The 17,892-nt window shown below is 36.3% G+C and overlaps 1 protein-coding gene across 7 annotated transcripts in view; it reads left to right on the forward strand.

Annotated features, from left to right (window-relative positions):
• The window catches only part of Wdr62 (WD repeat domain 62), a 439,571-nt gene that overhangs the window by 207,659 nt on the left and 214,020 nt on the right, over positions 1-17,892 (forward strand). Inside the window, exon 1 of one of the 7 annotated variants that reach the window (XM_081728143.1) lies at positions 9,825-10,163. The exons of the other annotated variants lie outside the window; for them this stretch is intronic. Coding sequence (XP_081584269.1) covers positions 10,101-10,163 — 63 coding nt within the window. The 5' untranslated portion in view covers positions 9,825-10,100. Of the gene's footprint in view, positions 1-9,824; positions 10,164-17,892 lie in introns of those variants that run through there. 7 annotated transcript variants of the gene reach the window in all.

The following is a 17,892-nucleotide window of genomic DNA, read 5'->3' on the forward strand; positions in this document are numbered from 1 at the left end:
CATTCCCAAAAGTAAAACGAAGTCCCTCGATGTTTTGTTTCGGTGTTAAACTACTTTTAAAATCATTAAAAAGAAGTCATTAGACGAAATCGTTCATGAGAAATTTCCATTTCTCACACAAAACTACCACTTTAAATCATAGGCGCCGCCAGGATTTTAGTAGTGTGAGTGCAAGCTAGGATGGAACAACACATCCTAACATTGTTACCAGAACGCTCTGGACTATTGAGCCTTAAGATCTCAAAAACAATCCCTAAGTTTACTTTGAAAAAAAAAAAAAAACCTAGAAAACACGGTATGATAACAAGTAACTTATGAGAGACTTTAGAAGTCATTTTAATATATCCAAACAGGAAACAAGAAATGTACAAAATAGAAAGGATTATTGCAGGAAATCTGAAAATCAAAGTTAATGTGGGTGCAGAGCTGCACCTACTGCACCCACTGTGGCGCCGCCTATGCCTCAAATTGCTGGAAAAGGTAAATGAATCGGTTTAAACAATCAATGATAATTTAAATATACAGGGTGGCGAGAAAGTCCCATCACATCCCGAACTAAATGTGTGTAACAATGTAAGATGTTAAGATATTTAAGATTTGAACCTCTGATCCAAATCATTGATATGACAACAGTGTTCCTCACGTAAATTGCCGTGTAACTGCCACGTGACTGCCCGCGGAGGGAGGATAATCAAGTCTGCGTTGACCTGTTCGTTGTCCCGCCTTTCCGTGTTTGGTGAACAACAGTGGCAGATAACAAGACTTCATTTTGGAGGAGCGCTTAGTGGTACGTGTGTGGGTCCGTAAACGGAAACACAACAACGAAAATGTACTACAGGTGATGGATAGGTTTCCTGAAGGGTTTGGTAGGAATTCATTAGTTCGTCAGACTTCGATTACGTGGGAGAAGAAAGTTTTTCGCCTGGAAAGTGTTTTGGGTGCCCCTCGTTCCGGTTGTCCATCAACCCGAAAGGAAACGTATGTTGGAGTTAGTGAGTCAGTACTATGTTCACCCTCCAATTCGATCAGAAAGCGTTCTGTATTAGTGTAAGGATGAAATAAGTGCAGGTGTAAAGGGACTTTCTGGTCACCGTATAGAAAGGCCTGTTCTGAATTTTGTAATACCACAACACTAGCGCCACTGTAAGTAGTGGTTTTCCAGCGGCCTCGTATGAAGTGTTAATTTGGATTACTGATGGAACATATTTGAAACTTTAGGAGATTTTTTCTTTCTTTTCTTTTTGTGAGTTTTCGTCTAACCTACATATGTTGTTATCATACTTATGTTTGTTTGTATGTATATAAGCTTGTCTAATGTGTTACGTACTCGGATAAGCTTTGTGTCAGCATGTTCGTACCCAAAGAGTGATTCATGCAATAAAACACGTTTTGAAGAAAATGCTACAGAAGTCCTTATCTAAATTAACCCTTCATATGTTTACAGTTTACAAAATTACCAGTGTTAGTAAATTTGAATGCTGTAAAAATTCACAAATGCAAATGTCGTAAGATTGATTCTTAGGAACAACTGATTGTATTTCCGTAAGCATCATATGTAACACATGCTGTCGTGACTTGCTGTGAGAAGCTCTTTATTGAAAAAGTTGCGGATTCTGCTGTATGCACTGCAGTGAGAACCCAGTGCGCTGATTATGCATTTTAAACTATCCAATAAACGCTAGTACGTTTCAAGGCAGTTCCTCAGTTTGTACTCCATATAATAACAACCAGTAACTTTCATTTCTCCCTCTTGCAGTCATCGTATCACACACAAAAAAGATAGGTGAATATGATTAAGAAATGAGAGAGGATATATATATATATATATATATATATATATATATATATATATATATATATATATATATATATATATATATTACGTGCAGCAGCAGCAGCGTTAATGGGAAATCGAACTGAAGAGACCTATTACTGAATAATTCGTCAGTGGACTGTAGTGGACTTATCTAATGAAGTCGGTTAAAAAGTTCGGTAAAAGAAGACAGTGTTTGTCACTTCTTCTTTTTTTTTAATTTTAGTTATAAAATACAAAATGATGCAGAAGTAAACCTCCTATATTTTTTAAACAGCGATATTCAATGGTTTCGCCCGCTTCCCTAGAGACAGTTTCTCACTCAGTTTGTACATCTCTCACTCAGTTGTTTCTTGAATGCTTATTTTCAGTTTATTATTTATTAGTAAGAAGTCACTACACAATTTCATATCACAAAGGCGATATTTATTTTGGAATCATGATCACTTCGATCGTATTAACGATGCTTTATTTTATTATTTCAAATATAAAAGATCCATCGCATACAGCAACTGCATAGGCCCTACTTTTTTCTTTTGTAGAGTCATATTTAATCTACACTATTTACATATTTATTATTAATTTGTATGTACTTTTGAATATATTGCATGTACCCAAATGCATAATGTTGAAACAATGGCTCTTAGTAATGGTATAGATCAGTGGTTCTCAAACATTCCGATAGCGCGGACCCCCTGTTCATTCGGAAGTGATCTGCGGACTCCCTTGCAATGCTATCTGACATTTTACATCAGTAGTGTCCAATTGTAATGAGCCTGAGGGCTATAACCATCTTTACTAGTGAGGTGAGGGCAACCAATAATAATAATAATAATAATAATAATAATAATAATAATAATAATAATAATAATAATAATAATAATAATAATAATAATAATAATAATAATAATAATATAGTTATTATTATTATTATTATTATTATTATTATTATTATTATTATTATTATTATTATTATTATTAAAGAAAAGAATAAATGTATTTGAAATATTACATAGAAACGTGTTGCCATGGATGCCCGTGCCTTTCTGTTGTACAAAAGCACTAAATGAATGTCTTAATTCGAAAGAAAAGTGGAAACATTAAAATAATGAATATATGAAAATAGTATCGGTAATAACAATCGTAAATCGCGAGAACTCTGTGGGCCGCAGAAAATGGTTTGGCGGGCCGCATGCGGCCCGCCATTTGGACAGCACTGTTTTACATGGTAATAAAAATATACTAATTAGAATTACCATTGAGAAGAAAAGGATAAAACAAAATAATGCAAAAAGTAATTTATTCTAAAGATACGTGATTGTTTCTAGTGAACGTAATTTCAATTGAAAATACAGTAACTTTCAAGACTGAAAATCAATAATATAGAAATACCGCGGACTCCACTTTGAGAACTACTGGTATAAATCAAATTGAAATCGCTTGTGAAAATTAATAATTAATACGAAAATAGTTTACCGAACCGGTACTTCGCCAGCGTCGATGATAACCACTGTTGTACATGGCGTATTTATTCAAGTTTCAGAAGCAGCCAGTACTGCCTACTTACGCTAAAAGTGCCACGTTAAATAATTTTTATTTGGAAGGAAATTGTAAGAATCTCCCAATTACAAAACTAGAAAGTTAAGCACTATTTACGCACGCCTTATAGCTATATAAAAATGGTGTTCTAATCAAGATTTTTTTTAAAAAAATATTATTTACCAAGAGTTCTATATAGGTAAAGTACTATACGACATTTCTGGTTCTAGGAATGAGTAAAAGCTTGAAAAACGTCAGGTGGGTTATTTGAAAAAGTTCTGTCCCATGGGGATAAGGCTAAATTTTGTCATTTACCTTTACGTCTGTACGTCATTTCGTTCTTCAAAGCCATACTAATCGAGTGGCAGAAAGATCTGTTTAGGAAGTGTTTAATGTTAGCAAGTATGATTTCATGTACTTCTGTAAATAGGTTTTAGTGTTGAGATAGCTTGACACTGGAGCACCGAATTTTGAAGATCAGTTCAGGTGCTCTAATTCACGGTCCACAATAAAGTATCGGGATATGTAATATTCTCAGGCTTAGCGGAGGTCCTTCCCTAGATAATTTGGAAATTGAGTGTCCTGAAGATGCAGTTTAAGTATTTTAAAATGAAATTGAATTTTTTCAGTTCTTATTATTTTCGTTTAACAGTAGAGAATATTCTTGAATTAGAATATTGCGGTATAATCAGGGAGGTTCTAGGCTCTAACCCCCATCTTAGTTCTCGACACGCCATTCTAAATGCTAATGCTTTGGATTTTATAGCTATAATGATATTGTATACAACAAATCAAAATAAAAGGCTTTTGATTTTAATTTAACGTCCTACACCCAGTAGGCTAAAGGAGACGGATGGTTAATGAAATAAATAAATGTCTATATATATATATATATATATATATATATATATATATATATATATATATATATATATATATATATATATTTCTCTCTCTCACCAGGAATCTAACCCGCGACTACAGGCACGCGCTGGCCTCTAAGTCTTTTGTGAAATTTCTAATTCTCACCTCAATCATAAAGAAAGTCTTCCATTTCAGGTATTTGATGAAAATGTTAGACATAGATTGGAGGCTTATGAACTTGCATGAATGCGTTTTTGCTTTTTTCTTCTTTTCTATTCTGTTTCTCTTTTCGCATTTTGTGTGTGGGGAGGGGGGTTCTCCCACAAAAATTCTGGCGGGTGCTCTAGCACCGGAGCACCCTTGGAGTCGGCGTCCCTGGGTTGACATAGTAAGATACATAGTGTTATTACCTTTAAGCAATTTAGAATTTAGAAAGCAGTGCTAATATCTTAAGTTTACGAGTAAACTTAGATAACTGTACTGATTTCCTGCCAGCAGAAAATGCTGGGTCGGTGACCTCACTTAGCCTAGAACCACATCTTGCCTAAACTAGTCTTAAATACTTCTGGCGACGCCACTGACGGAGGCATGACATTGGAAACGACGGAGTAAATTGAGGGTACTGATGTGGGACCTAAATACAGTTTCATGTATGTTTTCGTTGTCTGTGGTGTTATTGACGCAAAATCTTAAAGACTGGAGCATTTCAAAATGTAGGTGTGGAGAAAAATAAATAGAATTAGCTAGTTCGAACAGAAAACAAGTGAGAAAGTGTTAAAAACAGCAGAGAAGAAGATAACAATTTTATACGAGGGGAGGCTGGAAAGTTCATGAAATCACTAAGAAGAAATTTACCTGGAAGAACAATTTTAATACAATATTCAACGTATTCCCCCCGAAGCTCAATACAGTTTTCACAACGATGTTGCAACATTTCTAACCCTTGCAAATGGAAGGTCTTGTTCTGCTGTGCAAACCAGTTCTCCACCTCCGCAATGAGTGCCTCATCGGACGGAAAATGTTTGCCTTTAAAATGTGGGAAAGTCGGAGAGGGGCAAGATCAGATGAGTAGGGTGGGTGAGGTACACAGGTGAAGCCCAGATCCACCAGCAATTGCATGGTTTGATGAGCCTTGTGGGAGGGTGCATTGTCTTGGAGAAACTAAACACCACTGCTCACTTTTCCCCGACGTTTTTTCTTCAGAGCCTCCCTCAGCTCAATCAAATAGTTGGAATAAACCCTAGAATTCATGGTTTCACCCTTTTTAAGGTATTTGATAAGGATGACACCGCCCTTATCCCAAAACACCGATGCAAGCACCTTCCACGCTAAACTTTGACTTCGGAACTTCTTGGATCGAGGAGATCCACTGTGTCGCCACTCGATGGATTGCTGTTTAGTCTCTGGATCATAGTAGTGCAGCCATGTTTCATCTTCTGTTACCAGACTGTGCAAGAACTCACCAGGGTTTGAAACTTTTGAAAAATTTCCTGGGACATCTGCACCCATGTTCTCTTCTGGTCAACATTCAAACATTTTGGGGTCCATTTTGGCACTGACCTTCCGCATGTCCAATATTCTGCTATTATGACACCCACACGCTCTCGCGATATCCCCACACACGCAGAAATGTTTTTGATCAATATGCGCCTGTCCTCCATGATCAATCATGTCATGCATTTTGTCGATGTTTTCCTTAGTCTCTGCACTTGAAGGCCTGCCTGAGCAAGGTTCATCTTCAGTCTCACGATGACCAGTCTTAAAACGCCTCACCCACTTCGCTACTGTTGTATATCCAGGAGCGTGTTCTTCCAAAGTATCCTGCAAAGTTTTATGAATTTCCATAGAGGATTTGTCTTGCAGCACAAAAAAAAAAAAAAAAGAAAAAGAAAAAAGAAAAAAGAAAAACTGCGAAGCTCATTCTTCTCGAATTTCCTTAGATCCTCCGCCATATCTTCTTACAGAACCTGTAACGAAGGAAATAATGATAAAATGATCATATACGGGATGATAGGTTCAAAATATATGACCTTTCTAATGACTACAGTGATATGTTTAAATTTTTATTTCTTCGTGGTGATTTCATGAATTTTCCAGCCTCCCTCGTATATGATTAAAAAAAAAAAAAAACAGAAACATGGTTTGCACTTTGGCTGAGAAGGAGCTACAGACGTGTTCAAATTATTAGACTTAACATTCATTTTTTAAATATTTTACTCTTCTTGCAATATTACGTAAAAAAAGTTCGAACTTAATCCAAATTACTACCTTATAACTCTGTCCTAATTTCTAGTGGTTGTGGCATATGCTTTCCAATATCAATAAAACAAATGCGTACATGACAATCAAATATAATTACTATACAGTGTGTATATCCAAATTGGAAACAAAAAGTGAAATGAAGTACTTACAAGAAAATTCTCTCTCACACAAAGATCAATATTTCGTATGAAATTCCTTATTCTTTATTAACTCTTCTATCCTTTGTGGCATCCTATGTACGAGTTTATCATATTTTGTCTTCAATTTAGCATCATGATACCATAAATTGTTGATCTCCTCGATCAATTGATGTTTGGTTGCAATGTGCTTCTTTAGCTTTTCCTTCATGAAGCTCCAAAGGTTTTCAATTGGTTCATATCAGGACTAATGTCCGGCCACAGAAGAAAGGCACGATGGCATGGGACTTCATCATGCATAAAGATGAATTGTACATCATCAAACCAGACTGCAGTCTGAGAAAGCAGTTCTTCTTGAAGAACTTGTAGGTATTGATCGTGCTTCATTGTCCCCTCTACTATATACAGTCTTCCAGACCCGAAGCCAGAGATCACACCCCAGACCATGACTGAAGTAGGATGCTTCACGGTTTATTAAAGACATTCCAACTTGAATTCCTCCCAGGTAGACGTCACACATATTGTGAACATTCATTAGACACGAAGACACATACACTATTCTCCAATCGTCAGCAGTCCAATATTCAAGGTCTTGTGCCTATTCGAGGCGCTTCTTTCTTCGAGGCCGCATGATTGGAGTCGACTTTAATTTCTGTTTTATTTCCTGACCGCGTGCTTTTATTCCCTCGGCACATAGAATCCTTCGAACACTTTCAGACCAAATGTCTGTGCCACACTTAACTATTTTTATGCTTAAGTCCCTTAGAAGTTGCACTTCTGTTTCCCAGAGCCAATCTTTTCAGTTTTCTGATACCTCTTAGCTGTAGCTTTGGTTTTCGTGCACACTTCCCAAGCCTATTTTGGCTCTTGTTCATTCCAACAGAGATTCTACACACACATTTTCGTTCTATCCCAACTCAACCAGCAATGTGTCGCCGTGTATATCTTCCTTCCATCAGAAGTATTTTGTTAACTTCCACTTTACGCGGAGTAAGGTTCTTTTGCTTTTCCCACTATGCTGCGATTAACAGGACTTCACAGAATAAAAGATTGATTCACGAAACACGTCATGATCATTTTAAACTGGCCCATTCGAACTGTTGAACGCTTTGAATGTTGTAACTTCTTATAACAGCAACCACAACACTTAAGACTGTAACTTGTCGATAGGAACCACAATAGCTATCTACAACTGAAGCACCACTTTCATGGTTTTCCTCCGCACTAATGCAATCTGCTGTTCAACAGTGATATCACCACTTCAACTGTACAGTAAACAAATGAAGGCTCCTGTATTTGTGGTTTAACCATTAAATTAAATTAAATGTTCTAGAACTCTGAAGTTAGGACTCCTACATCAACTTTGCAGTTTTCGAGAGAGAGTCTAATAATTTGAACACGTCTGTATATCATGAGGGATGTACTAGTAGGTACAGTGGAAGGAAAAAGAGGTTACAGTTGATGGATGATATTAAAATAGTAAATTGCTATGTGAAGACGGAGAGGCTATCTTGGTGCGTGGAAGCTTAGTTTGTGACAAGTATCCTACCAAATAACAATGACCACGATAGTAATATTAACTTGTTCAGCTGTTGAATAGTTCTAATATTTTGATGTTTTGCAAGTCTATCATTTGTATAGTTGGGTCACAGAATTTTCTGTGTTTGCCCAACATGGCGAATCTATTAGAATTCTTCTAATTAAATTGTACTAAATTCCGATGTAGAAAACCAAAAATGAGAGACAATTTGCTGACTTCATATTTCCAAAATAAAGTCGTCTAGACGACCATAGCCTCCTGACACTGATTTTATTAGAAATTATGGAAGAGATGACATGTTCTTCCCACTCAATTGCCTGGGTCCAGTATTCCTGCTCCTCATCCATCGCATACAAAAACATTGCGATGTACTGGGTGGAGGGAAACAGGTTACTAGAAATAAACCCTTTAAAATTATTTACTTAATCCCTATCCGAAATCGAATTCGGGATTATTCTCTTCAGATGTAGATAATGATATGTGCTAAACCGGGTTTCTGAAATTATGGTCCGCGAGCTTCTGTTCTCGTGGTCACCTTAGATTCAATATTATTTATAGATAAAGTGAATGAAAACATATAGAGTAATGTTTATAGACATATAGAGTCCGAATAATGCATGTGCAAGTTGGAACAGGAGGTAGACCAGTCACAGAGGACTTCCTGGCGTCGAGGGCCGTATGAGACAATGTATAACATTGTAACAAGAATTGAATAGCCATATTCAACGGAGAAATTCATTCATCCTGCACTAACATCACACGAACACAAAAACAGTAACCAAAATATTTTTCTAGAGGAAAAAAAGGAAAAATCTAGTATTTACTTTCTTTTGACGAAGTTCGAAGCATAAAAATCGAGAGAAAGGACGGGGATGTAAAGAAACGTTGGTTTCTGTGTTGTTTTCTCATCGTTACCAGGTTGTGAGAGAAAAGTCTCACACTTGCGGTCGAGGGATGTTAAAATTTTCAATTTAGTTTCAGACATTACGTAATACATTTGAAATACCGGTGAGGCGGGCCGGATGAAAGAATTCAGTGGGCCTGAGCCGGGCCGGGTGTTGCACATGGCTGGATTGGACAATTTCATAACGTAAATATGATACAAATTCTAGTAGCTTATATAAATGTATTATAAAATATTCTTGATTATCCTCAATTGTTACAAGTATTTATTTATTTTTAAATTAACTAAGGACCCCACGCGACATAGGCGAGCGCTCTGCCACTAAGCCACCGTGGACCCCCATCAATTGTTAAAAAATATTATAAATGTCCATATAATATTCTGACAAGTAGCCCCTACTTAAAAAAAGCTTAAGAAACTCTATTAGACCAATGATTGGCATGAAGTTGCCGAGTTTACAAAGGGGAAAGAGAATGGAGCGAAAAATGTTCAATCTGTGCACTCTTACATTTTCGCAGTTCCTGTGAATGGGTCGTAGCCCGTAGGTTGAGAATCATAGGTTTAATTCAAAGATAAAACCATGTGTACGTTTAAGTTACAGTTTTCTTTCTTCCTTGCTTTTTCGAAATAAATTTCTTCAGTGTTTATATTTTTCTGGCATCAAATGTTTTTACAGTTTCTCGGTAGATGGCAGCTTAGTTATTGTTTGCAGCAGTTAAGTACATGTTGAGTGATCGTATGTCGTCGTGATTCTACTGAATTGCCGTATCGTCAGTCAGTTGAGAAAAGTAATTGTGGAAAGGTGGCATTGTGAGTAACGCGTTCTCAATTAAAGGACGTATCAGGTTTTTCAGAGCTCGTCAAATCATATACTCCCCCTTTCGTGTTGTGTGTGTTAATTTTTGGTGGCTTTAGCGTATCAAATTTAAGCTTCAAGATTATTATTGAGTTCTGTATTTCCAAGTGTTTTGTGAAGAATATCTATAAGAAACCAGTGGTTTAATTTCGCTTGAAATTTTTCATGTTCGACATGAAGTTAAGATGAGTGGAATTCGAGTTCCTCGAGATAGAAAAGAAGATAGGGACACAATTCCTGCGTATGAGGTAAGAATTAATATTTGCATATGAAGAATAAATAACATTCAAGGTGTTTTCTTATCGTACTGTTGTTACGTGACAGAAAGGTAACAATTTGTTTTTAACTTACGTGTAGGTCGTCCGAATAATGCATCGCAAGTAATAATCTGGTTGTAAACTTATTAGTAATGTTTTGTAGAAGTACCGCCAAGAGTATACCGAAATATGTATAACTTACCATGTAATATAAACAGAACGTAGATGGCGGGGGGAAGGTAATGTTATTCAAGAATTTGAAATTATTAGATAATTTAAATACCATAGCTATAATAGTGGGATTTTGTCTACAGGTGTGTACTAGAGTCGAGAGTTGTCGCAGGATACAATGGTTATTATTAACGGTAAAAATAGTTCGCATTATAAATAATGCAAATAAATTTAGATATATTCAAAATTCAAAATATATTCAATATATTCAAAATAAATTTTGTGCGTGAACATTTTCAGTTGTTTTCCGACTGATTTATTATTATTATTATTATTATTATTATTATTATTATTATTATTATTATTATTATTATTATTCAGGGGCTGCTTTAGGATTTTAATTTTGGGTAGGCCCGCTCCTTCGCTAATAGGCTATAGTAGGAAATTACTTTTACAGTAGTGGTTGATGCTATTTGTTAAAATAATTATCTACCATTAATGTAAATAGTGGAAAATATATTTACTCTTTATTGTACAGTATCTTTTAGCGTTTATATATTTTTCAATTTTTTTTGTGTAGGCCCGTGCCTACCCGCTAAAGCCGCCACTGTTATTATTATAGCGAGGTTGTATTAGCGTTGTTATCTTTCTAAAGAACTGGGTTCTGTTCTCGGTAGAGTACCATACTTCACACACAGTTAATTTTCTTACAAATGTAATAATTGGCAGATATAAGCTCGTTCCAAGTGTTACAATTAACGAAATTATTGAATACAATGAGATTTTTTATTTCTGTGAGTACAATCTGCGAAACCAATTTATACTGGAATCCAGTATCTTACGCTAGGGGGTGGGGTTCAAGGTTTATCCTCTTTGAGGGAGATGTAAAAGTAAACATTTACTATGTTAAACTATATATAGACGTCTGTAAATTACACTTGTACTGAAAGAATATGAGATAATGTGCCCTTGATGATCTGCTTATGCAAAATTAAAATCCATCTGCTGATGATGATCTGTGCCCTTCTGCTTACGTCTCATCTGGAATAGTGAGTCAACAAGCGCAACGGGAAGGGTATTGAAAAGAAGTCGTTTTGGGTGCACTATCCCGGAATTCTCTTGTTGAACTGCTCGCTCAGTAGCAACTGACAATATATTCCACACCGCAGTACACAAGAGGTGGTACCTCACATTGTTTTAATCTGAAATTTGTAATAATTAAAATCTGGAATAGTAGTCATTAAAATTAGTTTTGGATGCGATTTAACATGTACATGTAATAGAATATCTGTTACTCCATCCTCGTTGCTTGAAACTCTGGTATTGTTTTGATCCTAAATTTACTATTTGATAGCTGAAAGCAGATGTTGTCCTTTAGTTTATCTGTCTCAATACTCGCTTTAGCTCTTACCGTTGGCCTAGTGGCTAGCGCGTGCGACTTTGGTGCACGTGGTCCTGTGTTAGATTCCACGTGGGAGGGTATTAGACGCACTATAATGAAAAAAAAACTTAAACAGTGGCTCCGCGTCTCATACAACCTTGGTGCTGAAGATAGACGCTGAAAATTAATAAATTAACCACTGCTCCGTGGACAACAGTAAAGGAAATCTAAAAACGAATCCTGCTACTCAGAACTCAGTTGAAAACTGTTGGAAAGCGAACTCGTAGTTCAACGGCATATTCGAGTTAGATCTACTTCTTATTCCTGAGAAGCATTTTACGGGAGATACAATATTGGTTAGGAAGAAAATAAGATCTAATTATTATAATAAGATATCTATGTTTCGGAATTTCTTAAGGTTAGTGTCTTAAAATATGGTATTTCGATATCTCTTTTAAAATAATAAGAATAGCATTAAAAAGGGGTGAGAAGAAAACTAGTTCGGAGATTACTATTATTATAACAGGAGTTCATAGCTTAGGGGTATAAAATTTGGTATGTACATTTTTTCATTTAAAGTAATAATACATGTGACCTAGAGGGAAAGAGAGTGAGGTGAGAAGAGATTTAATTATTAAATTATAATAAGTTCATAGTATCTCGAAATTAACATTAGAAACATGGAATTTGGGCTTCTTATTTAAGATAATCAAACATAAACGTTTCAGTGTTTTTAGATGTTTGATATAGAATGGAAGAAAAAGGGGTGAGGTGTTTCTTTCAAATGCACACACGAGGTGTTCGAATTTTTTGCGAGACCTCTAGTACATAGTTATCCTTCATATATGAAAAGTGTAGAAGGAAGGACGCAAAATATTGCCTGTAGTAACACGTGGGGTACACTTACTATGGCGGTTTTGCTTATGGAGAAACTTCGTTTGGCCAGATTGTACTCCTTCAACTTCGTAAATGATAAATGAGTCACCGCGTTTACCATACATCATAGTTCTGGAAGCCCTCTTGATGCGGCGTCAATAGTGAGGGTTCTGACCCTACGAGAAATGTAACCCGGAAGATCATCTCTCGCAAACTGTGCGTAAAAAAATAAATGCTAAAACGAAGCAGGTATGTGTTCATAAAAGGTCTCAATAAATGGAGAAAAACCATCTTGCCAATGTTGTTGATCTAGTGCTATGTGTGAAATTAGCCACTAATTTAGTGTGTGTTTCTGCTACGTTCTCATGTGTGTGTTTGTACTAACATCTGTTTGAGGACTATCGGCATTTATTTGATATTATACATATACAACAAAAAATGAGTTTTATTTTTTTATTGTTTTGGTATAAATCGTATATTTTGACTTTTTTTTTTAAAGTAAGGATGGTAAAATATGGTAAATAGTTCATACAATATTCTAAGGGATATTGGAATGTATTCAGTATTGTTTTATTTCTTACGATATTAGTATTAGCGATAGACTTTCTGACTTTAGTGAAAGGAAGTAATGAAAGTGGTTAAAAGGATTACTAGGATTTGATTGTTCTGCGTCGTCAGTCACGCTTTGCTGTTTGGTTCTCTACTATTGTGGTTGAGTGTGTCTGAACTTAGTTTGCGTGCTAATTATGTGATCGTGACTACTATTAAGACTCATTAACGGTAACGAGGGTGTCAACTACGGAGTGCTCGATTGCAGTGTAGATACATAAGACATGTGAAATTTCAGTAATATTCTACATATATTACGGTATTTAATTTTTAAATCCTAATACAGTACTTCTTTTGACTTTGCAAGGGGCTTACTGTTCGTTCCTGTATGACATTTACACATTAGGTATATCTTGAGACAGCATATCTTTCCGAATGAATGAAGTAATTCTTATGCAGTCTGTAGCTTAGTCTTCATATACGTCTAAAACGTCTTCCTGTTTCCAAGTTTGGTTTCTTCTGCGAAAGAGGTGGAGCTCCATGTGGCAGGATTTGATATTGTCCTCTGGTAATGAAAAGTAAACGAGCAACACAACCGCAGGTCATGCAGACTTTATCATTGACAAACCACAGTCTCTCTCCATACTCACTTATCTGGATTACCGTTGTCACGTTACTATCAGCAGAACATTCCATCGTACATTATAAATAGTATTTCAAAATTTAATGGAATATGCGTTAAATGCCATCTTCTGAAATTGACAGAGAATATCAAATAGGCTGCTTTGTTTTGATTTCGCAATTATAAAGTATTGGAGTTGCTCTCCTGTCCCGTGCAGTTACTAGTATACACACGTTTGCGTAGATATGCAGTCCATTGACATTCTTGGTGTTATAGTCTGTTCAAAACTTAAAAATTGGCGCAGGACGTAAGGGGAAAACGTCTGGTCATTATCTATTAGTTTGAAACTAATTTCTTTCGCAAAAGAAATGAGATGGGTAGGAGAGTCCAATGTTCGCAGAAGTTTTCGTACACGAGATAAGTATGGTTCTAATTCTTTTCAATTATCGAAAGGTACCACTCTTGAATGATGAACTGCTATTTGGGAGACTCTTCTTCATTTTCTGAAATATACAAAACTCACTTTCTTTGGCAATTTTATGACATTTTATCACCTTCCCGTATATCAGTTCTCTTGCTTGGTTGGTTGGTTCTTGGATGTACATATTTCTCCCGACCGGCTTTTTCGAAGTGTTGCTAATTTTGCACCGTGAAGTTAAAGTACGGTACAACTAACAGTCTGTGAACGTTAAGGGAAACGGTGGCTCAGTGGTAGCGTAAGGAATGCACGATCCTCGATAAGTTTCTGGACACGTCGTGCGCGTAGTTTTCTGGGCAGCTGAGGATTCCTAGACTTAGAAGTAAAACCACAATTGCTAGAAATATACCAGTTCTTTTGCTTCGAAATGAATTGTCAAAATTTGGCACAGTTCTCTTCACATCAAAGAAATACTAAGTTTTGTCCATTTAATCCGAAGTTATTGACAAAGAATTTGCATTTGGAGTAGAGACAACAATTTTGTTGATGGTGTCAAAAACTGAATGTAAGCCCAAACAGGATCCTTTCTTAGTTAAGTGGCTAATCCGCATACTTTTTGTGAACTTGGACCCAACTTCTAGATTAGAGTTTAGCGTCCCTTTCAGCAACGAGGCATATGAGACATGGAACGATAGGTTAACGTGAAATCTGAACTACATGAACTCCTTCCGAGGATCAATCCCGAGACTCCTACTCCGAAGGTACACTGTTTACATAGCCACGACAGAGCTCTCAGCTTCTTTTCCCTTAGAGGATGCTTGCTCCGTATACAAACCAGAATGGTGATTCGGATTTCGTTTTAAGCAGAGCCTGTCTTGCGTGATTTAATATGTTACGTTAAATTCCAGTCAATCAGTCAGTAAGCCAAATGTAATAATTTAAGTATCTTGTGAATAGTTTTGTGTATTTATTCGTATGGTATAGTGCAAGCAACAAACGAAAATTTATAATTAAGCATGAGAGAAATGCAACTAAAGCGAAAAATATTTAAAATCATTCCATTGATCTATGAAAATTCTTCTTTTGTTTAGTTATGGATTAGGGTGGATTGAAAAAATCAAAAGTTGGCCAATTAAATAGCACTAGGTGTCAAAAGTTGTGTATTGACTAGTATAACATTCGTGAATTTTTTCATAATTTTTGTACTTCATCTTCATTCCTCGCATGGGCCTCAAAATTTTGCAATTTTTATAAACATATGAATTTTTTAAAAGTATGGATGCTTTTTTTAGAGCTGTCCAATGAAATCGAACTAGGTGCCAAAAGTTGGATAATGAGTAGATTGGCTACATCATTCAAGATTTTAAAAATAATTTGTATCTTCATTCCCCGCAAGGGCCTGAAAGTTTGCAGTTTTTATGCTAAATTTTGAAATTCCACTTAGAACATTAAAAAAAGTTTTAAAATCTGCCAAATCACTTCACACTTGCTTAAGAAAGAGTTGTGTTCATTGCCATAACACCTATGGTTTTGAAATAATTTTTGTTTTATCTTATTACCTGCAGAGGCCTTAACATTTTGGAATTTATGCAGTAAATTTCAAAATTAATTGAAGACTAACAATTTTTAAGAATTTTCAAATAATATCCTATTAAATTTCAAGCCTTGTGCGTGACTAGCATAATTTTAATGATTTTAAAAATATTTTTCCTTCATCTTCGTTACTTCCAACAAGTTTTAAAATGCAGTTTCACATTAATATCTAAAAATACATTGAACATAATTTTAAGATGCATTATGTAAATTTAATAATTTTGCATTGAAGTGAGTTTTGGTATGCATCTCTTTGCTAGTTTCCAGAAACACCCAGAACTCAGCACGAGGAGGTGGCTGCATATAGTTCCGCTTATCCTCCCATCCCATCCATTCTACCCTTGGAAATAATCTCTTTTAACTCGTTGGTTTGTATTCAGATTTTGTTTCGAATGTGGGCATAATTGACATATCGAAAAGTCTTGCTTTGATAAATCCACCTCGAGCTAAGACACCACACACCTCAGACGAAGCTTCGGCAACAGTTTTAACGCATCTCTTGACTGTTTGGGTATGACATAGCAAGTGGAAAACAGTCGGAAGGACAGATGAACCTTCTGTTACACATTTCTGTAGATCTTCCTCCGTCAAATGTCTCGTCAAGGGTGGCTCGGTTACTTCGCGTTCCTGCCAGTTGATTAGGTCAATGTAAACCTGAGCACTAAAGTGGATTGCTGGAATACTGAACTTGCGTACAGGAGGTGTTTGGTTTGAGCTTTTGACCTTGTGTCAAGGATTCTACGCATAACTAGTTCTCGAATATGCTTTCGATCATCGGCGAGCGTAGATACCAGTAAATTCTCCGGATATGCGAATAAACCATTGGCTGAATTGTCCTATCTGCAATGAGCTTCAGTTTATTGCTTAACGTGAAAAGGCTATAGTACGATATAAGTTCACAAAAGCATCCTTGATAGTAGGGTTACATTTAATGTAAAACCACATCGGAGCATACACTTTCATGATGAATGTAACGAGCTCTTTCAAGTTCGAAGATGAGTTTCCTCGTGGCTAAGCGGTTAGCGTACGCGCCTTTGGCATGGGAGACCCGGGTTCGTTTCCCGGTGGGAGCTCATGTGGTTCGGATTCCACGTTAAACAGTAGGTCCACGTCTCATATAGCCTCGCTGCTGAAAGGGACGCTGAACAAAACTCAGCTCAGCTCAAGTTCGAAGATGGGTCAGTGGTTCTTAAGTACACTCTAAGCACTACGTTAGTAGTAGTGATCCATCTTGCATGGGAAAATTTTCCAGGGCTTCTTGTTGCAAGATTTGGTGAACACTCACCAGCAGAGATTGCTTTGCAAATATCCCACATTTAATCTTTGGTCTGTGGTACGGTTCACATTTTTTCTTCCATGACCTTGAAAGTTCTTCCATTCGCTTGAAAATTAACGACTGGTAAATCCTCACAATTGGTTAAACTTTTTCCTATAATTCCCGAGAACTTTCGAGAACCCACTGTTGCGCCATCTAAATGCTGTAGAATATGTTTTAGAATATACCATGAAGACTGCAAAATTTCAGCCCTTGCGGGAAAAGAAGATGCAAATTATTTTTAAAATCACGAAAGGTGTAGTCAATCTAGTCATTATGCAACCGCCTAGTTCGATTGCCATCTAGTTCGATTTCATTGGGCAACGTTAAAAAAAAATCCATATTTTCAAAAACTCAAATTTTCATTAATAATGCAAAATTTTGAGGCCCTTGCGGAGAATGAAGTACAAAAACTATGAAAAGATTCACGAATGTTGTACTAGTCAACACAACTTTTGACACCTAATGCTATTTAATTGGACAACTTTTGATTTTTTCGATCCACCATATTATGGGTGTCTTCTACGGAGCCACTGAACTTGAAGATAGCACTCAGACAATGCATTTCATATTTTGTAGGTAGCGCAGATTCAGGTGGGATTTTGTGATATGTTTCATTTATTGAGGAGGAAGTTGCAGCATCCTGCGTAGCCTGTTGAGGGTGGTCCAGGTTTGCCTGATAACGTCAGACCTTGGAGATTCGTAGATGGGTTACTATCAAAACTCGGTTAGATCAATTGTTGCTCAGAAATAAATAAATTAAAAATTAATAATTTGGTGTGTAGTGACATGGAA

The sequence above is a fragment of the Thermobia domestica genome, chromosome 10, assembly GCF_964235325.1.
Source record: "Thermobia domestica chromosome 10, izTheDome1.hap1.1, whole genome shotgun sequence".
NCBI classification, from domain to species: Eukaryota; Metazoa; Arthropoda; class Insecta; order Zygentoma; family Lepismatidae; genus Thermobia; species Thermobia domestica.